The 23,696-nt window shown below is 45.8% G+C and overlaps 1 protein-coding gene across 8 annotated transcripts in view; it reads right to left on the reverse strand.

Moving 5' to 3' along the window:
- Positions 1-17,227: 17,227 nt before the first annotated feature.
- The window catches only part of ZNF384 (zinc finger protein 384), a 28,723-nt gene continuing 22,254 nt past the window's right edge, over positions 17,228-23,696 (reverse strand). For all 8 annotated transcript variants that reach the window (XM_035140918.2, XM_060269172.1, XM_035140916.2 and 5 more), the window contains 2 exons: positions 21,094-21,252; positions 17,228-20,951 (listed from right to left, as the gene is read on the reverse strand). In XM_035140918.2, the coding sequence (XP_034996809.1) occupies positions 20,565-20,951; positions 21,094-21,252 (546 nt within the window). In that variant the 3' untranslated portion in view covers positions 17,228-20,564. The remainder of the gene's footprint in view (positions 20,952-21,093; positions 21,253-23,696) is intronic.

Genomic DNA, 23,696 nt, shown 5'->3' on the forward strand with positions numbered 1-23,696 from the left:
ATGGATTCAGACAAAATAGGAAGCACAAGTGCTTCATTCATATCTGCTATTATTCTGCCCTCTGCAATCACTGGCTTGTCCAAACTTTTGTATCCCTCTGTGTGGGAGATATATATTGGGAACTTGCACGTTTTCTGGGCTTGATAGTGGAAAGCGAACACTATATTCCAGTTGCAAATGAAGTGCAGACGATTGGGAAGGTACTGGTGCTCTCCATATCAATGCCACACCACAAAGCTCCTCCAAAAAAAAAAAAATTACATTCTTGCAGTTTCAGTTATTTAGGGCACATTTGACCCACTTAGGAGAAGGCCAAACAATATAGTTAATGAAAATTCTTACATCATTCTGTATTTTTGAAGCATTTATTTACAAATAATTTCCCGTTTCTTCAGGCTTTTATATTTAATACACATGAACAACACCAAGCACACTGTGATGTAGAACCAGAAAAAGCAGCACAGGAAAAACTTATGTACACCGCAGGAAATGGATCATAAGACAAGATGGACAGAACAAGAAGGGCACAAATACTTTCCTCTATTGAGCTTCAAAGGCACACAAACATTCATGAAAACATTTCCCCAAAGCCAAATAAATTAGAGGATTCAGTACTCACAGGATTCTTCCTGCCCCCATTTCTTAAAATTCACAACACTTATATATACGGTAGGTTAAAAGAGGTTCAAGTAGACCAGGGTCTCCAGAATACCTGGGACCCTGTTCTGTTCAGGATCCCAGAAGGGACAGCCCTTTCAAAACAACTAAAGCCAGGGGAAGCCAGGCACTTTTCACTCCAGCTGGCGTCCTTTCCCAGCTTAGATGCTGGTGGAGAGATTGCCAGTGAAGCCCCAGAGGGGCGTCTAGATGAAGAGCTTGACTGACTGGCCGCATTCAGATACTGCTGTGTCTCTGAAATGAGGAAGGCTTGGACAAGAGAGGCACAGTAGGAGTATCCTGTATGAAAGCCCTTGTCCTCTGCCACTGTGGAGAGAAAAAGAACATACAAAGGAGAGATGAAAGGAGAGATGCAAGTCAAGCACCCATCAAATGTATGCATCTGCATGTCATGAGGAGAACCTGGGATATAATCTGTGTGGTTTCTTCTAACATAAAAGAGCCTTGTTGGATAAGACCCCAAGCCCTTCTCGTCCTGTTCAGGGGGGGGGGTCTCAAGGGCGATTGCCCTAGGCGCAAAATTGTTAGGAGGCGCAAAATTTCAACACCTAGTGCTGCTTCAACGCAACTGCGCACTTCCGTTGCTAGGCTCCATTAAAAACGTATTCTCCATGTGAACCAAGAAGTGACCTCTCCAGACAGTGGAACAACTCGTCTTTTCTTATCTCTGCGGCTGCGACCTCCTGGGTGACGCGGATAGCATTAGGCAGTTGGATGTGCATTTTCCTTGCCTTCCACCCACCCTACTCCACACGGCCCCAGTGCTGGCAACCCACGCTACACCACTGGTCTGTTTTCACACTCTCCTGCTCATGACTCCCAGCAGCTGCTATTCAGAGGCAGGTGCCTCTGGTTCAGGAGGGAGTGCATACAGAGCCATCGCGACTAGTCATTGATAGCCTTATCCTCCATGTTTTTGCCTAACCCCCAATTAAATTTTAAATGGATACAAGTGACACCTTAAACAATGAAAACAGCAGACAGCCTGCCTAAGGTATGGAGAAGGGGCAAACCGATCATTAAATCAGCAATCAGTTGGGAGGTGAGTATGTCAGTGATTCACAGTGTAAAAGTGCAGGAGAAAAAGCCCTTCTGTCAGGCATCAGGGAATCTGATCCCCCCACAGTAGGCTGCCAGGAATAGACAGACAAGAAGAGTTCTTATTCACTTATCCACCCCCACCCCTTATCTCCTCAATTGTCAACAGCCCCACCCACATTATGGTGGCCACTTAGAGTCATTTGCCTCTGAGCCCTTTGCTCTCCTACTTTCAATGCTCACTGGGTTCTGGGAGAAGGGGTGGGTGGAATGCTTTCTAGTGATAACATGTCAGCCAGCTGCTTTGGCTCTGCCTTCTCCTCCTCTTCTCCCATTATTTCCCAGCTTCTCCCCTCTTCTGCCTCTGAGCCATGACCTCCCGCAAACCACTGTTGTAAATCTATACTGTCTTCCTCTTCTCTGAAAGGTTCAGGCTGGGGAGGCAGTCTCCACCATTCCTCCTTTGTCAAGTCCCTGACACCTTCTGATCTTGCCTTTGGGTACATTCCCTTGGGTCTTGGTTTGCCGCAACTTCTTGACCTCAACTATTATGAATGAAAGTATGAATGAAAGTATGTGGGCAATGCCAGTGGAAGTATCAGAAGCCAGAGGGGATGACTGAAGATTTCAATTGGTCTTGCATAGCTTAACAGAGCCGAATGAGAGAAATTATGCAGATTTGCCCATTCACATCATTTATACTGGCTGCAGAATTCAGCTTGCTTGGCTGCAGACTTTTAATTCTTTACCAGGACCGCCTCTCCTGGTATGCCCCGTGGAGGACCTTAAGGTCCACAAACAACAATATTCTGGAGATCCCGAGCCAAAAGGTGGCTAGATTGGCCTCAACTAGGGCCAGGGCCTTTTCAGTATTGGCCCCAACTTGGTGGAACGCTCTTTCACAGGAGACCAGGGCCCTGCGGGGTTTGTCATCTTTCCGCAGGGCCTGCAAGACAGAGCTGTTCCGCCTGGCCTTTGGGTTGGATTCAGTCTGACCCCTGTGTTTTCCTCCCTCATGGTTTGGATTTATGGACTACTTAAACTGAGGCTGCATTTTAAATTTTAAATTTTAATATTGTATTTTAAGCTGTATTTTAATTGTTTTCTTTTCTTTTATGTCTTATTGTAATTTTATTGGTGTGAGCCGCCCTGAGCCTGGGTTTGACTGGGGAGGGCGGGGTATAAATAAAAATTTATTATTATTAATTATTATTATTATTATTATTATTATTATTATTATTATTATTATGAGAAATTCACACAATTGTGATTATAGGCTGTAATATCTAGGAGCTGAATCCTGCTCCATTTACTTCCTGGCAGGCCCACCTACAATCCAGATAAAATTTTGTAATATGTGCCTAGTGAACTCAATCTATTCTGTGCAGGTGGCTTAAGCGACTCCTCTCTGAGGCACTTCATTTGTTATTATTGTTATAATTATGGCATTTCTATTCCACCTTTCTTCCAAGGAACTCAAAGTGGTATTCATGGCTTTCCCTCTCTCCATTTTGTCCTCACAGTAATCCTATGAGGTAGGTTAGTCTGAGAGATGGTGCCTGGCCCAAGGTCACCCAGTGAGCTGCAGAGCTGAGTGGGGATTTGAACACTGGGACCGAGCTACATTAGTCAAAAAAAGTGTTTTGAATGTGTAACAAACATGCAACACCAGATGGCACTGGGGAGCAATTTTTCCCCTTTTCCCCTTTTGTTATAACGATTTAATTTCTGACGTATTTATAGTGTTTTTCCCCTGTGTGTAGATCCACTCCTGATCTCCACCCTAACCATCACACCAAACTTGCTCCATGTTCTCCATCTTCACTATGGTACATTGCAATAAGCCATTCCCACCTACAACTCACCTGCTAGCTGCAATGTTTGAATCCGCTGCACAGTCATTTCTAGAAGAGCTGCCTTGTCCATGCGAGAATTAGGAAGAGGCTTTTGGGAGGGAAAAAAGAGGATAACTGGAGACCGGTTTGGAACTGGGCAGAAGTGGGCATGGCAAGAGGAGAAAGAAGAGGATTTGGCATGAACAGGAACCACTCTCAATTGAACAAAGAGAGTTGGTACTTCCAAGAAACTATTATTCAGTGAACTGGGGGGACATCTGCGTCTCAGATTGAAATCACTTTAAATTTCACAGGCCCCTACAGAATCACCATGGGAATGATGATTCCTAATAAGAAGGCAGGGATATCTGATTCAAAATATTATCAGCACACCCCATGAACCTACAGTTCTGAAGGTTTTTTTGAAGGTAGTTCAATGTAAGTTTTCTAGTGTGGTGTCTCAAAAGTGAATGAAACTAGACTATCTTCCTGCAACTCATATTGCATTTTCTTTTACTGGAAACTTTCTCCCAAACTGTCATTTGAACACTGGGAGAGAGTGTCCTACAGTCCGGGCTTCAAATTGTGAGCCTTTGGGTTTTGCATTTTGCTGCACTGATATCCAGCATAATAAAAAAATTCCTTCAGTAGCACCTTAAAGACCAACTAAGTTTTTATTTTGGTATGAGCTTTCGTGTGCATGCACACTTCTTCAGATACATGATATCCAGCATGTTACCCAGTGGGATTGGTTGTCTTCAGAATACAAAAGATTTAAGATCCTTTTGTGTAGGTGCTGCCTGGCAGGAAGAAATAGGAGGAACCTATATCTGCACCACAAACCTCTTTCAGTGCCATACCAATTTAACTCCCCTGGCTTCCCTAGAAGAATACGGTATTTTGCAGTTTGACGAGAGTGCTAAGAATTCTCCCTTACATCCTTAAGCTCAGCTCACACAACTATACTTCTCAGGGATCCTGAGAGAAAGAGGGAGAGAATATGAATAAACAAGTTTATTGACAGTTCGGAAACTTCAGCTAGTGCAGAATTCAGCGGCCAGGTCGCTCACCGGACCGGCAGGACGGTCTGAGCATATTTCACTGGTCCTGGTCCGACTGCACTGGCTACCAATTAGTTTCTGGGGCCAATTCAAAGTACAGTGGTTCCTTGGTTCTCAAACGCCTTGGTTCCCAAACACTGAAAACCCGGAAGTGAGTGTTCCAGTTTCCAAACGTTTTTCAGAAGCCGAACATCCAATGTGGCTGTCGGCTATTGTTTCCGGGGCGCCTGCACCAATTATCAGCTGCGCCTTGGTTTTCAAACATTCCGGTAGTCCAGGCATGTCCAACAGGTAGATCGTGATCTACTGGTAGATTACTGGACATCTGCAGTAGATCCCTGGTAGATCATTGGCTCCCCCCACAGAAGCTGAACAACTGTGGCTCAACATTTTACCTCCTCCCTGAAAACTCAACAACTTTGACCTGAACCCCCCCCCCCAAATGTGCATTCCTCCTTCCTAAAAAAGGCTCAACAATTTTGACTGGAACCCAAAAAAGGGGGGTAGATCACTGCCAGTTTTTAACTGTGAGTAGATCGCAGTCTCTTGGGAGTTGGCTACCCCTGGAATTCCGGAACGGATTTAAGTTTGGCACTTTTGTTTTTGCTATTTATTTTGCGTTTTTGTTTTTTGAGGCTTTTTCTGTTAATTTGTTTTTGTGACTGTGTGGAACCCAGTTCAGCTGCTGATTGATTGATTGTGTGACTGCAAAAATGGATAAAAGCCCCCCATCCAGACAATGACTATCATCAGTACAGGTAAGAAAAACAATTAATTTAATTTTTTACCATCTACAATACTGTCCCATTTTATAGTACAATACATTGATTATTGCTTTCTTTTTATGGATCAATGGCCTTGTTAGTAAAATTAATGTTAAATTGCTATTTTAGGGGTTGTTTTTAAAAGTCTGGAATGGATTAATTAGTTTTGCATTACTTTCTATGGGGAAGCACACCTTGGTTTTGGAACGCTTTGGTTTTGGAACGGACTTCCGGAACAGATTAAGTTTGAGAACCAAGTTATCACTGTGCAGTACTGGTTTTGACCTATAAAGCCTTAAACAGCTCAGGACCTCAATACCTCAAGGACCGCCTTTCCCCATATGAACCTACCCAGACCCTGAGATCACCTTCTGAGGCCCTTCTACGTGTTCCTCCTCCATGAGAGTTCCTGTGGGTGGCAACACATGAACGGGGCCTTTTCTGCAGTGGCTCCCTGTTTGCGAACTGCTCTCCCCAGGGAGGTTTGCCAGGCACCTTCATTATACACCTTTAGGCTCCAGGCAAAAACGTTTCTCTTTAGCCAGACCTTTGGCTGATTGACACCTGATGCCCTTTTAAAACGTGTTGGGGAGGAGGGTTATTGGGTTGTTTTGTTTTATTATGAATTTTGTGCTTTTATATTCTGATTTTATGTTGTAATCGCCCTGAGATATGCGGGTATAGAGCAGTATACAAATTTAATAAATAGTAATAAAATAAAAAGTTGAAGCTTATCGCGTTAGATACATACAGAAGCTTGATGGTAGATGCCCTCTCATCCCCAGTGGAATGTGTTATTATGGTTATGGGGAAACACCAAATGTGGCTCCTTACCTTGTTACCTGGGCTGGTGCCATCTAGTAAGAGAGCCTTCAGTTGGTTGAGAGACTGGGCAATTCGATTCCTTCGCTTCTTCTCCATTAGCGGTTTGATGATCTGCAGATGAGGAATTTCTGCATCACTAGAGGAATTGACTAGGAAGCTGTTTGTCATGCTGAGCAAGGACAAAAGGCGGAGGAGGAGAACTGGGGAACAGGGGGAGCAGTTGATCAAAGCTGGCCCAAAACATTGAAGTGCCTGAATCAGAAAATCCAAATGATATCCCCTCTCACTAATTAACATGGGTACGCAGTTTGGCGGGAAGTTTCCCCAAGTAATCCCCAATGAAGTGAATGGGAGATGCACAAGATCACAGCCTCACTCTTCCTCAACTGTTCATTTCAATGGGGATTGCAGTGAATATCCTGCAGAACTGCACCTGTCGGTCAGTTCTGTCTCCCTCCGTCTCTGCCTTCCTTACAGTCAGCCCATACTTAACCCACCTCCAGACCTTTGCCAACACAGCTTCTCCCTCTCCCTCTTTTCTTTTGCATGTACCTTTTTGTAGACCAGACGTTTTGGCTGTTCCAGATGTGGTTTCTTCCATCTGCACCCCCTGGCTGCCCCTGTCGTCATCCATGAAGCTTTGCTATCTGTCGTCTCCAGGCTCATCTTGTCTCTCCGAGAATATTTTCAAATTTCCCTCCTTCTGCCCTCCCTTTAATTTATAGGACATCCCCAGCACAGCTGTCACATTGTCCGCAAATCCTATTTACTCGCCCTCAACAGAGGCAGCCAATGAACAGCTACAGAATCCTATTTGTCTTTCTGAGAGGGGAGGAGTGCTATGGTCTCCAGGAGGCTGTCCTGCACTCCAGTGAACTGTCCAGAAGAGAGCCAGGAGGGAATTTTAAAAGGGGATTTCATTTCAGGCCGGCCAGCTGCTCCTTTAGGGACAGGGTGGGTGGGTTGGTGGGGGAATAAAAAGCATGAAGAGGGTGAATAGAGACTGGGACAGAGGAGGAGAAGCTATTGAGATGGAAATGAGGGCAACAGAAGGTAGATGTGTGTTTTGCTGGGTGGTGTGTGTGTGTTGGCAGCTGCACTTGGGGCGAGAGGGAGATTTTGAAATACCAACACAACTCTGCTCAGGCAGAACAATCAGACCCTCCACTCAGCTTTGTAGGGTTGCCAGGGCAATGTGAGGCAGCCTCCACCTCTCAAACCGGGTTCTTTGTGAAAGGAATAGGCAGCAGAAGAATGTGCCATCACCCCATTCTTTTTCTAAGTAGCAGGCGGTGCGGACAGAGCTGGGCCAAGACAAGCAAAACATAACTTAAATCTTTTCTAGAATGATTCAGGATGCCATTGCCACAGGCTTGCAGGGATTTCTGGCTGAGAACTTAAAAGAGCTGCCAACTTTGAGAACAGAGCATTCTGGGTCGGATCAGCCTTTGGTTCGGATTCAGTACAAGGAGCTATCATCAAATGCTCAGGATAATGTCTGAGACAAAGGATCAGCTAGACATAAAATGGAGGCAGAGAGATAACAGGAGCAACCAAATTCTTCTCTTTCATGATTCATGGCTATGGCGTTATTCCCCATCCCTATAAAGCTCTAATATGCAAAATTCAAAAAGATTTGAGCTTAGCATTTAATCCGTAATGCGTGTTCTGGGCATGTGTGTGTGTTTGTGTTTGCACTGTGCATGTGAAATCCTTGGTAAAACAGTGATGTTCTGAGCTGTTTCCAGAGGAAGAACTGCGAGGCGAGAGAGTCAGTGTTGGTCAGCAGGTAAAGGTAAAGGTAAATGTACCCCTGACCGTTAGGTCCAGTCGCGGACAACTCTGGGGTTGCGGTGCTCATCTCGCTTTATTGGCCAAGGGAGCTGGCGTACAGCTTCCGGGTCATGTGGCCAGCATGACTAAGCTGCTTCTGGAGAACAAGAGCAGCGCACGAAAACACTGTTTACCTTCCCACCGGAGTGGTACCTATTTATCTACTTGCACTTTGACATGCTTTCAAACTGCTAGGTTGGCAGGAGCAGGGACCGAGCAACGGGAGCTCACCCCGTCGCGGGGATTCAAACCGCCGACCTTCTGATCGGCAAGCCCTAGGCTTTGTGGTTTAACCCACAGCGCCACAGCAGATAGGTAATGGCTTTTTCCCACCTGCCTTGTCCCATCCTCCATCCTCCAGCCCTATCAGCCTTCAGAAGGGAGCTGTTTCCAGAGGAAGAACTGTTGAGGGGAGAAGGAGACACTGTTTGCCAGCAGGGGGTGGCTGGTTTCACCAAGGCTGCCAAACCTTCAGCCCAAGGACCCTTCAGAAGGCAGTTGCTGCCACAGGCATTGTGTGTATGTGTATTTCAATGAGCTGAATAGAGTGAAAGATAGGTCAGGCTAAGAGATTGCGACTGGCCCAAGGTCAGCAAGTGAGCTTCATGGCTGAGAGGGAATTTGAACTCTGGTCTCCCAGGTCCTAGTCCCACACCTTAACCATTACGCCACACTGGCTCTCTGGTTGCAAATGTGCCACCAGCAAGCATTTTTCTGGTTGTTAGGTAATATTTAATCTCACAGTAGATGTGCTTATGTTGATAAGAGTTGAAAAGAATATAGCAAGGGAAACGATATACAAGCGACTGGAAGCTGATTTTAAGACACGGTGAGCATATTGTTATGTTTATATTTTACATATCGGTTTGGGGATTTGTTTTGATTTATTGTTATGTGTACTGTATAGCTTAATTTGTTTAATTTGCCCAGTGGATTTGAGAGGAATAGATTTAATTTATGTATTATTTTACGTTGGGTGGCTTAAATTTGAATTTATGTTATTTATGTTATCATTTTTGTATTCCCCCCTTTTTTTGTTGTTGTTTGTATTCTTTTTAAAGGGAACAATGAAGATAAATTTTTTAAATTAAAAAAAAAGAGTTGAAAAGAACACATTGCCAGGGTCTGGGTTGGAATGCTTGCCTCGTGTTCCTTAAAAAAATAAAAAATACTGCTTTTACTGAGGTCTAGACATTCATGCTGGGTGGGAAATAATAATATCGCCAGAGTAAGCTCCGTACGTTCCAACATTTCATAGTTGAAAACAGGGACGTTGTTGTATACTCTCAGTTTTCATACCAAGAATTTTGCACTTCCCATAGGACCCCTTGCTGAAAGCTGTTCTCCACCTGCTGCACAAAGCATTCATTCAAGATGTAATTTGCTTTTCTATATTGGCTTCTCTGTGTTAGTAAACTGACCACAACAGATTCCCTCTTTCGTCTCATGACTCAGGAGGTCTTGCTATTCTTTAAATGTCACTGATTAGAGGCGGTTAATGTGAGCAGAACAGAAGGGAGACTCTTGTACCTATGAACACGATGTTTTAAAAAGCACCCTCAACAGGCAAAGGAAAGATGATGGTTTAGCAGGAATGAATGTCTTATCCATTATAACCAGCAGATGACGCTCTACAACCGTTTCTGTGGCACTTGGATACCCAGCAAAATCTGTTTGTGGCTCAATTACGTTCTTGGAGTGTGGTGATCACAGGATAATGATAATAATAAATTTGGTACTCCTGGGATTACGTTTTAGGTATGAAAACACACACCAACACACACTCAGCACAATCCAGTCAAAGCTAAACTACATTGTTATACCCTCCAACATGGCGCTTTGGGTTAAACCACAGAGCCTAGGGCTTGCCGATCAGAAGGTCGGCGGTTTGAATCCCCACGACGGGGTGAGCTCCCGTTGCTAGGTCCCAGCTCCTGCCAACCTAGCAGTTTGAAAGCACGTCAAAGTGCAAGTAGATAAATAGGTACCGCTCCAAGCGGGAAAGTAAACAGCGTTTCCGTGTGCTGCTCTGGTTCGCCAGAAGCGGCTTTGTCATGCTGGCCACATGACCTGGAAGCTGTATGCCGGCTCCCTTGGCCTATAGAGCGAGATGAGCGCCGCAACCCCAGAGTCGGTCACGACTGGACCTTTACCTTTATCTAATAAATAATAATCATAATAATATATTTATACTCCACCCATCTGACTGGGTTGCCCCATCCGGGTTCCAATACATATAACAAACAAAATAAATCATTAAATATTTAAAAACTTCCCTGTCTCTTCAGATGTCTTCTAAAGGTTGTATAGTTACTTATCTCCTTGGCTTGGGGGTCACATAACGCCATACCCTCTGATGAAAATAGAGGTGTCCTACCATACCCTCCAACATTTCTCTGATGAAAATAGGCATATCTTAAGGAAAAGTGGGACATTCTGAGATCAAAGAAGAAGCTAGGATGGCTTCTGTAAATCTGGGACTATCCCTGAAAAAGAGGGACACTCGGAGGGTCTCACTGTGCTAACACTTTCATGAAAGCAGATGGACATTAAAAAATGGAAATGGAGGCAGATGGATTCACAACACCTGTTTCAGGGGCTAGAGAGTCTAGCTCAGGCATCCCCAAACTGCGGCCCTCCAGATGTTTTGGCCTACAACTCCCATGATCCCTAGCTAACAGGACCAGTGGTCAGGGATGATGGGAATTGTAGGCCAAAACATCTGGAGGGCCAAAGTCTGGGGATGCCTGGTCTAGCTGCAGATGCTCTTGGATGAAACTGACCAAGCTGGCCCATTTTAGTCTGATTTTGGGACAGAATTGGCATTTGTTGCCCTGAATGGATGGTCTTCTTCAGGAGATTGCCATGGGAAATGCAACCCTGTTGCTGTTGCTTGATCTCTCGGCAGCCTTCAACCCTGTTGACCCTCTGCACGGTTCCTGTGCCATCCCCAAATCTTCTCCAGAGCATTGGGGGAACCCCCAGAACAGATTTAGCGGGTGGAGAATGCTTTGCTGTGCACAGAAAGAGAAATGTTTTGCTTAGTGCTACATTGAATAAAAATCCAGGGGGATGAAGCTGGTTTTTTAAAAGATAGCCTTAGAAGGGGGAAAAGCTCACTTACACAACGCAGCCACAGCGCAATTGCTGAATCCCAGTTTATACTTTGGTCCTCTTCATTTTCTCCTCATGAACTGCTTTGTGCTCTGCTTCGACTCCTCTGCAGTCATTTTCTCGCCGCACTGCCAACAAACCTCCCCTCCCTTTGCCACCCATGTTTCTGACCCCATCTCCTGAACTCCCACTGCTGCCTTCGGAAGGTTGCCATGACAACATCCTGGGGGCTATAATTCGGCTGTGATAAATATGAGAAGCTGCCCTGTTATTTTCAAACGGGGGTGGGGGGGAAGAGAACCAATTTTAGGTGGAAAAATTCTATTCCTTCTCAAACACCCTGTAAAGCAGGCAACAGGTGAGTGGCCAAAATTCTGAGAAACCTTTGGCTAGCAGCTTGAGGACACACAGAGCAGTAGGATTTTTCCGTCTCTTAACCAAAATATACACTTCCTAGTTTCATGGGCTTTTAATTCAATTTTAAGATACTACTCTAGGCATGATGATTGAGCTCTGACTTGTGCTAGAGAGGATGACCGCTGGCTTTGATCTCTCCAAGGGGAGAGGAGTCCCTTGCTTCATTGTCCTAGCATGCGTCCATGCAACCAGAAAAACGTTTTTCCTGGCAATAAACTACTTTAGTTTCTCTCTGAACCACCATCTTAAGGATGTCAGGATTGCAAACAGCCCTTTAGCAGCAATATCTTTGCGCCACCGTTTCTGTTTAACATCCAGCCTAAGAGCTCTGTGAAACTCAAGAACTAGCACACTGCATTGTGACTTTCAGTGGAGCCTAATAGTTTGTGATGGATTGATTTAAATTATAAATTATAAACCCATCTTTTTCCTCAGAGGAGCTCAATGTGGTTCTCCACCTCCTCATTGAATGCTCACAACAACCCTGCGAGGTAGGTTACGGCTGAAAGGCAGTGAATGGCCCAAGGTCACCCAGTAGGCTTCATGGCAACTTTTATGATTTGACCACGCCATCACACCGTAGAGCATTTATGTCCGCCCACTTAAACGCCTTTCCGCCTTCTGTGCTATCTGCCTTCTGTGCTTTGTTGGATGAAAGATTGGTTCCTACTTGATAATACTGATGTATTAGATCTGGAAGGTTATGATTTGGATGGCATGCATATCTGTGGTATGATAAGATCAAGGTCCACAAAGGTTTTAAATGTCATATTATAAGAAAATCATTGTTCAATGTTTGGGATAGATATACGGTAAAGAATTGTTAGAAAACACCCAGGTGGATTTCACCTTTAGAGGCTAAAGTACATAAAAAATTGAATATGGAAACCAAGTGGCTGACGTATAAGGATTTATTGGAGGAGGAGAAAGATCAATTTAAGTTAAAAACTTATGATCAGTTGAAGAAAAAATTAAATGATTGGCTGCAATATTATCAAATAAATGAAATGTTTAAAATGGAATTAAAAAGTAGGTTTTCAAATGGAAAAATCCAAATTGGAAATGGATTTGTTAGAATCTAAAACAAAGAATCTTTCAAAGATTTATAATTTATTGTTGGAGTGGCATACTAAGGATGAACAGAGAATGTGCCGGACTCTATGGACCACATGATTCTGGAATGCTCTCTTTCTAACATCTTCCGTGTTGGCCCTTCAATGCCCTCTTTGTGGCTCAGGGCCCCTTCCAATAAACAACACGTGGTCCAGTTCCTGTACTCACTAGTTATGGTGCAACACCTGACCAGGATTTTTGAAATCAAATCCAGTATAGATCTGGCCTACCCAATAGTGACTGCTGAGGATTCCCTATCCTCCACCCTTTCCCCCTATTCATTGTGTGTTTTAGAATCATTCTATATATACAGTGATCCCCCCACGCGCCCCCCCAGCTGGCCCCCCCACGCGCCGCCGCTGAAAGAGGCCAAATCGCGGCCTTCTCCTGGGCGCCCGCTGCCGCTTCGGCTTCCTCGGCGAAGGCAAGCAGGTGGGCTGTCTGCCTGCTTGCCTTCGCCGAGGAAGCGCTGCTGCTGCCGAGCCAAAGCAGCAGCGGGTACTTCCTCCGCAAAGGCAAGCGGGCAGACAGCCCGCCTGCTTGCCTTCACCCAGAAAGCGCCCGCTGCCCCTTCGTCTTTCTCGGTGAAGACAAGCAGGCAGACAACCCGCCTGCTTGCCTTCGCCGATGAAGCGCCGTCCCATGCCGGCGGTGCGCGGCAAGGCGCGGGGGGGGGGAGGAGCGCTTCTCTCCCCCGCCGCCTCGCCGCGCACCTCCAGCATGAGATGGGGCGCTAGAATATTCAGCCTTTTTCGTTGGGGCGCTCCGCTGAGCCCAGCAGGGCAGCGGGCGCCCAGGAGAAGGTCGCGATTTGGCCTCTTTCTGCGGCGGCGGCAAAGGAAGCAGCCTTCTCCTCGCACAGTGAGGCGGTTTGCAGAGGGGTGGGGTGGGTGGGGAGAGTATGTGTGTGCAGTCTCTGCGTCCAACCCCTGTGTCCGTGGGGCACATGCGCAGTAGCGCAAACCCAGGGACACAGGGAATACTGGACGCAGAGACACTTGCACTTTATTATATAGGATACAGTGGTACCTCAGTTTATGAACACAATTGGTTCCGGAAGTCTGTTCATAAACTGAAGCGAACTTTCCCATTGAGGGTAATGGAAAGTGGATTAATCTGTTCCAGACGGTCCGCGGAGTACTTAAACTGAAGCGAACTTTCCCATTGAAAGTAATGGAAAGTGGATTCATCCGTTCCAGACGGGTCCGTGGAGTACTCAACCTGAAGCGTACTTAACCCGAAGCATGGGTGTAATTGGTTCCAGAAGTCTGTTCATAAACTGAAGCATTCATAAACTGAAGCGAACTTTCCCTTTGAAAGTAATGGAAAGTGAATTAATCCATTCCAGGTGGGCCCGCGGTGTTCGTAAACTGAAAATTCATAAACCGAGGTGTTCATAAACCGAGGTTCCACTGTAGATGGTGTGTATGATTCTATTGTTTTATATATGCCAATAAAGGTGTTGTGATACTGGCTTCGTGGCAGAGCGGGGATTTGAAACCCTGGTCCTAGTTTGACACTAGATATGACATCACTGCTGCTGCTGGTATCTCCCCTTTGCTCAGAAGCTGAAGCTGAAGCAAGACTTTCATTTATTTTTGAAGTTGTATTCGAAAGTTGGGGAACTGATCAGTTCAGATTTTTCTTTAGTTAAAAGCCAGTGGGTACACTACGATGGCTGCACTACTATTATTTATTACAGCCATATATGGTACTCACAAGTCTCATTAGCTTAAAACTCCCTTGTTTTATTCAAAAGACGCAGTATACAAGGGCGCAAACAAATTTAACAATAATACTGCTGCTAAAGCAGCTCTTCCCGGACGCCAAGGATTGTATTATTGGCCAGGCGCTAATATTCCCTTTAGAGGCATGATACTTGAGTGCAACATTGCAGTACCTCTGGAATGATTGAGCATTTGGATCCATTTCAACCTGGCTACAGGCCTGGGTCTGATCCCAAAACTGCCTTGGCCTAGCCTTCAATGACAGGAAGATAGTAAAGAGGGTGCAACTGTGCTAATTCTCCTTGACCTCTTGTTGGCCTTCAGTATCCATCAGATATACTGCCCAAGGTGGGGATTTTGGACATTTGTGTTGCTGTGGTTCTGCTCCTGCTTGAATTGTCATTTCCAGGGGGTACTAGACTACTCCCCCTCTTCCCGTAGTTTAACACTATGTGGTCCCACGAGGGTCTACCTTGCCTCCTATACAGCCTAGGACAGGCATCCCCAAACTTCGGCCCTCCAGATGTTTTGGCCTACAACTCCCATGATCCCTAGCTAACAGGACCAGTGGTCAGGGATGATGGGAATTGTAGTCCAAAACATCTGGAGGGCCGAAGTTTGGGTATGCCTGGTCTAGGACTACCCTTATGTAACTGCAGATTTCCCACTTTTCCCTAGGACGTCCCTATTTTCATTGGAGAAATGAAAGGAGGGTATGGAGTTATCCAACCCACAAGGCAGCCCTGAATAGGAAATGTTTAATTTAAATGTTTAATTATGTTTTTATATATGTTGGAAGCTGCCAATAGTGGCTCGGACAACCCAGTCTGATGGGCGGGGTATAAATAGCAAAATTATTATTATGGAATAGGACATCCCTATTTCCATCGGGAAAATGTTGGGAGGGCATGTCCATTTCTTTCTTTTTTTGTCCAAGCGAGGCCACGAAGTGTTGAGCTGACTGGATGAGGACCACTAAGCGGAAGCTGTATCTCAACAAGATGGAGGTATTGCCATGAGGTGGGCCTGAGTGCAATGGTGTTCTAGATGCCAATGCACTTCCTCTGAGAGATCAGAGTTCATCGTTTGGGAGCACTGATCAGCCTCTAGAACCAAAGCCAGATTGAACTGTCCTGAGGCATGAAGCACATTCACCAGGTACACAAAAAATGGAGAATTTCTTAGGTACATATGAGAAGCCCATGAATCAGTGCTCCTCTGTTGGGTGGGCAAAAGACAAGTGTTACATGAGAAAGAATGAGCATACAGGACCAGCAACTGGTTTGATCATTTCGCCCAGCGGTTGCCAACCTTTTTGGACTGGTTAGTTGCAATGGAGTGGGCATGGCAAAACGGCTACCATGGGGAACATGGAGTAAAACAAAATCAGAGCGACAAGCACCTTATGCTTACCATGAATAGTTCCCTCTGCTCTGCTAGTCCCGATTATGGAGATCAGGAGTGGTTAGAGAGCTGGACTAGGACCCATGATTCAAATCCCCACTTGGTGAATATGGATCATTCAGAGTCTCTCAGCTCAACAGGGTTGTTGTGAGGACAAAAATGGAGAACCATGTATGACACCTTGAACTCCTTGGAGGAAAGGTGGGGTATAAACGGAACAATGAATACTGATGATGCTGTCTACTAACAGGGAGCATTCCTCAGTATACCAGGAAAAACACTACTCTCATTTCAGAGAAATTGCTTAGAACAGGGCTTCCCAAACATGGGTTTCTAGCTGTTTTTGGACAACAATTCCCATCCTCTCTGACCACTGGTCCTGCTAGCTAGGGATGATGGGGGTTGTAGTCCAGAAAAAGCTGGAGACTCAAGTCTGGGAAACCCTGGCTTAGAAGATACCTTAATGTTTTGCCCCACAATTTTCTAGCTAGGAGGGCAAGAGAATTACTTTTTTAAAAAGAAAAGAAAGGCCAGAGTCTGGGGCACTGGTGGAAGCCTTCATGGGAGCTAGGCTGGCAAATCCTGATTTGGGCACAAGCAAGCACATTTCTATTTTCACAGACTTTTAACAACTTCTAATGCTACTATTTTTAATTTAGGAAGTTTTGATTTTACTGTCCAATTGGCTGGATTATTATAATAGTATGCTAGTTTTATTGTACTTACTGGTTTCCTTCCTACCTTTTGCTTAAAGCTCCCAGGGGAACATAAATTTAGGTTGAAAACGAGTGGGATGCAAATAAATACATATACAGTATACACATGCTGATAGTAACAACAAATGATACAGCCATCTCCTCTACCTTCTTTGGCATTTAAAAGCAGTATGGGAAAAAATAATGAAAGCAGTATGAAGACAAACAAAGTGTTTGGGAATATGTGTGAACATTCTAATGTTTAGGAACAAAGAGGGGCATGAACAACAAAATTTCTGAAGCTTTTTTTTTTTAAAACACGTTCAGTTTAGAGGATGGTTTTATTACAGCACCCCTTCCAGCCATGTCAACTGCTAAAAATTCAACCACACACAAATTTGGTTTCATGAAGGTTAAGAGGGCTTTCGGAGTTTATTCTTTTTTAAAAAAAGTAATGAAATTAAATACAAAAAGATCTAATGCAATATTAAAAGTTTGAAATTTAAAATACCCCTCTCCCTCTGGGAAATGCAACTCGAAAGGTCTTTTGAGAGAAGTGAAAATTACACTGAACTGATGCTGCGTTTTTAACGAGGTACGAGCAAAAACAGGAAATGGTTGCCTTAATATTCAGTTACCCAAATTCCACTGGTACTCTTTCTTTACTGAAGACGGGAAAAGCATGAACACTGGCCCAGCATTGGGAACATTTGGCATTTCTTGACTTGATGTGTTTTCATTGGCTACTTTAGACACTGCATCTGCGGAGAAGCGCTTTTCTATTCACCATAAGCAACGCTGTGTTCTCAGCTCCCACTACCCACTTCTCTCAGATCTCTTCCCTCTCTGGTGCAGCTCAGAGGTGGGGATGCTGACCGAAACAGCAACCAAATCAAAGTTAGGGGAGTGCAGAAGAGGGGTGCCAGCCTGGGAAGATGCCCACATACGCAAGGTGCTTTATGATTGCCAAATAGACTGCGGTGCTCTTACCCCAACTCACGTCCTGTTAAATTTCCAAGACCAACAGGTAGGTTCAATCCTTGCAACTCCAACCCGCCCAGGCTTGAATATCTGGAACCACGTGTGGCTCTCAGCGCTGTCCAATTCTTTATCTCAATGGCCCGCATCAGATTAAGGACACAGGCCGTTTCTACGCTTGGAAAACAGGATTCTCAACGTACACCCCATAGTCACCTCCTCACGGAGGAGCGAGGAGACTGAGATAGCTGCTTCATTCTGGTGAATGAGTCAAAAGGTCAGTTTAAACAAGCCCCGGAAGTCGGCGTTCTCATGTACAAAATGAATTGGTGTCCACCCCCAAGGCACATTATCTGACTCCTTAAGTGCTGAAAGCAGTGCAAATATATTTTTCTCAAAGGCCTGAAAGAGTGTACCACTTTTGCCCATGGTACATACATTCATAGGCTGCCCCTCTGTGGTCAAACAGGTTTTGCCAATTACAAACCTTCTAAGCATAATTGGGGGGGGGGGGAGACGTGAATATGGGTGCCATTGGCACGGACAGTGTTCTCATATGCTTCAGTTATGGTCTGTACACAGCCTTAGACTCTGCTGTGTTGGGGAAATGCCAACACTGCCTCATTTGTGGCTCATGAAAGCGTTCATCTGCCCCAATGTTTCTGGTAGGAACTGGAATTACTCTTATGCTGAAACACTGCATGGGTATTCACATACAACAACTTTAGTTACTAACTCAAGGTTATGGCTGGCATGTGGAAGCTGGTACACGGAAATAAAAGAGGGCACACCATTCCTGCAGCTCCAACAATGGTTAGCAACCATGATCAACCAAGACATATATTATCAGGCCCAGGTAATTCACACTCCAATGAGAAGGAAGTGTAGGATTCAGCCAGACATGTGCATGTTTGTGTACGTACACACACACACACACACACACACACACACACACACACTATACACGCATGGCACTTTTGTTAGGATATTTGCAACCATGTCTGACGACAGAAACAACACACACACACACACACACACACATTCAAATTCATCACAGTCCCTGGAGCCGAACCTCAGTTTTGAAATGTCAAATGTGCCTTTTAGTTTCAGCGGGGCTTCGTGTGGCCCATTGGAGGTGGGTGGGGAGGGGAACGTGTTTTTCAGTCCTGGTCCATCCCAAGAGTTATCAGGTCACTTATGGATTTGTGTTCAAACAGCAGCTGCTTTCTGCACTCAGGGAAGCAAGAGCAGTTTGCATAGAAGGTGGCTTGCAATGTTCCTGCTTGGCCGGATCTCTCATGGATGAGAGGAGAACATGCAATCCCCATACTCTTGGCCTTGGGCATGCAGCTACTGCCAACGATTCCCAGTACCTTCATTCACATAGAAAAGCATCTGAACCAATTTCTATTTTATGCACCAGTATTATTATTTTTATATAAAAAAAAGCAGAGTCCTTACAACCCCCCTCCTCCCAAATCTCCCCCTTGCGGTATTCACATGCCCGTAAGGGATCTTTCCGTTGTTGTTGCTCAAATTCCAATCAGCTCCCTCCCCGCTTCCTTCCCTTCCTCTGTGATTCAAGTGATAACTAGGAAAATTGAAATGATGGCATAGGAAACCACAAGATTAGAGAGAGAGAGATTGGGGAGGGGGCAGAAGAAGAGAAAACGGGGGAAATAACTTGGAAGATGGCGATAGCAGAAGAGAAAATGGGGGGAAATAACTTGGAAGATGGTGAGAGCAAGAAAGGGCATAAATCAAGGATTGAAAAGCAAAAGTGTGCAAGGATAATGCGTTTTATAAACACAGATAAAAACAGTTACAGCAAGGACAGAGCAGGCCAAATGGGGCTGGGGTGTGAATAGATATATCTATCTATCTATCTGTATATATATATTTATATAGATATATAGATATATTTAAATTCAATGGGAGTTTGAGTCTATGCTTGGGGTTTCCCCCTTTTTTCATTGGTCTCTCTCTCTGTGTGAGCAGCTGTTTCCATCGTCTTCCCCTCTTCTCCACTGTCCACCCTCTGCAAGATTCAGTCGCTGCCTTGCTGTCTGTGTGCTGCCACTGCAGCCACCTCCTTCCGGGTTTTTTCTTGGCGATTGAGAGAGCAAAGGAAGCATTTGGACGATGTGCAGCAAGGAGCAGCTCAGCAGTTCCTTTTCCCCTTGGCCCCTCAGAAAGGACTCCCTTTTGGGGGTGCAGCCTGTGATCCTGGGGGGGAAGAAGTCAGAAGGATGGCCTCCCTAGCCCCCAACCTCCCCTCCTCTCTGAGGGAAGGGACCGGGCTTCATTTTGGCACTGTCACCACCAGCTGCTTATTTTGTTTTGGTTCAGACTTTCATCTTATTATCTGCAGCAGGCTTCTTGTTGCAACGGGGGCCGAACCTCCCCCCCCCCATTACTTCTGCATCTGGTTGGGAAGAAAGGTTTGTAACCTCAATGCCAGCCACCTACAGTGTGTGATTCAGCCGGTACAGGTCAAACCCTCTGCAACACCCCTTTTGCCTACACGTCTGCAAGGTGGGCACATTTGGTACCTAGAACTGGAGCAGCCATTTTTCCTCCCCCTCGAAAGGAGGGGAGACGAAAAGAGCAAGTGCTCTCCGCTCCCCACCCAAGGGAAAGCTTCCAGAGGCTCCCTTGCCCTCGCTCATCCGCCATCGGCCAGCCGCTGCTGCAGCCCCTTCCATCAAACAGCTTCACCTCACTTAGGCAACCAAAGGGCGTTCTCCTTTCGTCTCATAAAGTGACAGAAACGGGGGCTTTCCCTGGACGAACCAAAGATGCTTCCTGAAACAGAGGACTGCCTCTCACAAGTAACCGGCTCGTTCCCCTACGTCTAGGACGTGCTGTTGTTGCGCCTTGAAGCACAGATGGTTGAGCCAAGGGGCAGCCGCTACGGGGACACAGCCCCCATTTCCCATTCCCCCTGCCCACCCAAAGGGAAGCTGTAGAAGAAGAGGCCAGAGGCTGCTTGCTGCACGAGGAGAGGCCGCCACACCAGAAATGCCCTCGGGCACAGATTACGAGCAAGGAGTTTTCCCCCCGTTCCCCTCTAGCAAGGTCTCTAGGAACTGGAAAGATGCTCCACCTGGATGGCGCTGGTGCTAACCGTGAGACAGATGTCTTTGTGATGTTCTGAAGTCTTGTAAGGGGAAAGGTCAAAGGAACATTGGGGCGGCGGGTTGGGAGGGTTGTCTCCAGACGGGCCCCCGGCTGCCCCGCCGCCTTGTGACTGGAAGTGCTGCTGCTGTTGCTGTTGCTGCTGCGATGCCTGAGCTTGAGCCTGAGCCTGAGCTTGGACCTGGGCTTGAACTTGGGCCTGGACCTGGGCTTGAACCTGGGCCTGAACTTGGGCTTGGACCTGGGCCTGCACCTGGGCTTGGACCACAGCCACCTGTTGCTGGGCATCAGGGATATTGTGTTTCCGCATATGCTTCATCAGGTATGTCTCCTGTAACAGAAGAGAGATGGAAAATAAAACCAGACACAGACAGACAGACAGACAGGACAACTATCTCCTTCATGCTAACAGAGAAGCCATGGGGAATCTCTTTCCAAAGTACTGCCAAGACCCAGCACAGGATGGTACTTACTGAGGTGTAAGCCCGATTGCACATGGAGCAGTTGTAGATCTTGGCATGCTTCACCGTGTGGGTGGCCAGGTGGACCTCGAGAGAGGTGCCATCCGTGTACGCACGGTGGCAGTTGTGGCACTTGAATGGTTTGTCTTTGTTGTGCTGCCTTCTGTGGGACTGCAGAGCATGAGAGGAGACAGAAGGGGTGCGGATTAAAGTTAGACTTCAGCCCCACTACTGATGCAGTCAGAAACGAGGGTGGAGCCCAATAACAACAGTCTGGAAGGAATCTGTCAGTGGAACAAGAAGAGGAGGCCATTTTTCATCATCCCCCTCTCTCCCTGTGCAATCCCAAAATCTGGTCTGGAGGGTTAGGGGAATCTTCTGGAGCAGGTTCAGGGGTGATGCTAATCACAGAACATGGACGCCCTGCCCATTCTGCTATTGGATTATTTAAGGGTCCCCAGACATCAGTGTAGCCAAGATTTTTTTGGGGGGGGCAGGACTTGGAGGGGGGACAAAACCAACATGACTGGTCAGTTAGCTAAGTGTTTTTATTATTTCACTTGATCTGGGGGAGGGGGGCAGCTGCCCCTCTGCCCCCTCTTGGCTACGCCCATGTCCCCAGATGCAAACGTTGGTGCTTACTGTGACAAGTTCCTTCTCTGGAGGGAGGAACATGATCCTTCATATGGGATGTAGGACTACAACTCCCACCATCCCTAACTCCTGGTCCTAGCAGCAAGGAATGATGGGTATTGTAGTCCAACAACAACTGAGGACCCAAGGTTGAGAAAGGGCAAGTTAGCCGGTAGTCACCCCAGAATTCTAAGCTCAAGAACAATGTTTGATGGATTTCTGTGTTTTAGAATTTCTGTTTTGTTGGAAGCCGCCCAGAGTGGCTGGGGGAACCCGGCCAGATGGGCGGGGTATAAATAATAAATTATTATTATTATTATTATTATTAACAAGCACTCCAAGTCTTGATTCCATAGAGGTCCTTCAAATCTCTACACACCTGAGACTTCAAGCTTGCTCTTGACCTGACATACTGAACCTGTAACATACTCTATAGCCAGAGATTTATGCTTGCTTTGGACAGCCATACAAATGCTAGCTGTCCTCTCAGTTAATTGCCTTTGCACTTAAGGAACCCAAAGTGATATGAAACCAACGCAGCTTTCATTTATACCATTTGCTTCATTTATATTCCACCCTTCTCCAAGGTCAAGGCTGCAAACATGGTACCCCCAACCCACCCACCATTGCTTTCATTAATCAAGCCCTTGAAGCTCAGGGCTGTGAGATGGAAGAAGTGAGAATAAGCGACTGGACAAAGATCATAAGTGATCTTGGCAGGCTGAGCGAGGACTTGAGCCCAGGTCTTCATGGTCCTAGTCTGCAACTCTAACCACTACACCACACTGGCTCTCTCTATACACATATGCACACACGGCAGAAGCTGTATTGATAAAACCTAGCTTCTTATTGTGGTGCCATGTTCAAAGACCCATTCACCCATTCCCTACCATCTCTATTCCATTTCTCAGAGGCCAAGGTTAAGTAATAGTGGCTTCAGAGTGTTGCTGACCCTCATCTCCTTACTTTGCCCCACACTTCCACTTAGGAGAGATCAGCTGTCGCTTGGCAGACTTTGAACAATACCTAAAGCTGTGCGAGTTGACTTGTCCTTCCTCCTCTTCTCCCTGCTGCCATCATGGGCAAGCGGTGCAGAATCTGTTCCATAAAAGGTGTGGGGCATTGCAAGGGGGTAAAGTGGACCTAAATGCACCAGACGGGAAAGAGAGGAGAGCCATCTCCTTTTCTTCTTGATGCTAGCATTGGCAAAGATGGGATTAGTTATATATGGTATTTCATTAAGAGGCTGCTAACTGAACCACCAGCCCTCGTTTAAAATATTCTGAAAACGACTTTGAGAAATATTTAACTTATCTGGTTAAATATGCAATAACCAAGAAAGTGGACAGTGTGTTGGGATTTAGCATCCAATTTTGTTTCCTGGGCTCCAGGCCTTTCCCCTATGAAGATGGGTTAATTAAACCTTGCTTAAATTGCTGTGTCCAGAGTTCAAACCTGGGCACTTCACGAGGTTCTCCATCTACCCATCTCTTTCCCCATCCCTCCCAATGTTCCTTCTCCCTTATCCCATCCTTCTTTGTTTCTCTGCTCCAAACTCATACCACATTTCAGGTTTGTTCAGCATAAAAAGGATGCAAGCACACCCTAAGCTATCCTTTCCAAAATCTTCAAGCAAAGCCTTTAATTTTTAGAATTTGTATTCTGCAATGCATGCTCCCCCCGTCCCCCCAAGCCATTAAAATTCATATGTAGTCATGTTAACAAGCAGATTCCACACACACACACGGTTCACAGGAAGCAATGGCAGCTGTTCTGAATTCAGCATTAAGATTTGTCACTATTCATACCGATAGGAACATCTTAATTTTTATAGATCAAGCTATCTACCTACTGTGACAGGCAACAACCACTGATCTTCCCACAATTACTTAAGCAACCAAATCAGACTGCACCACAGTAATTGAAAAAAGGCACACATGAACATCCTCGCCTTTTCATTTAACAGATACTCAGACTTCCAG

Source organism: Zootoca vivipara, chromosome 16 (assembly GCF_963506605.1).
Source record: "Zootoca vivipara chromosome 16, rZooViv1.1, whole genome shotgun sequence".
Lineage (NCBI taxonomy): Eukaryota > Metazoa > Chordata > Lepidosauria > Squamata > Lacertidae > Zootoca > Zootoca vivipara.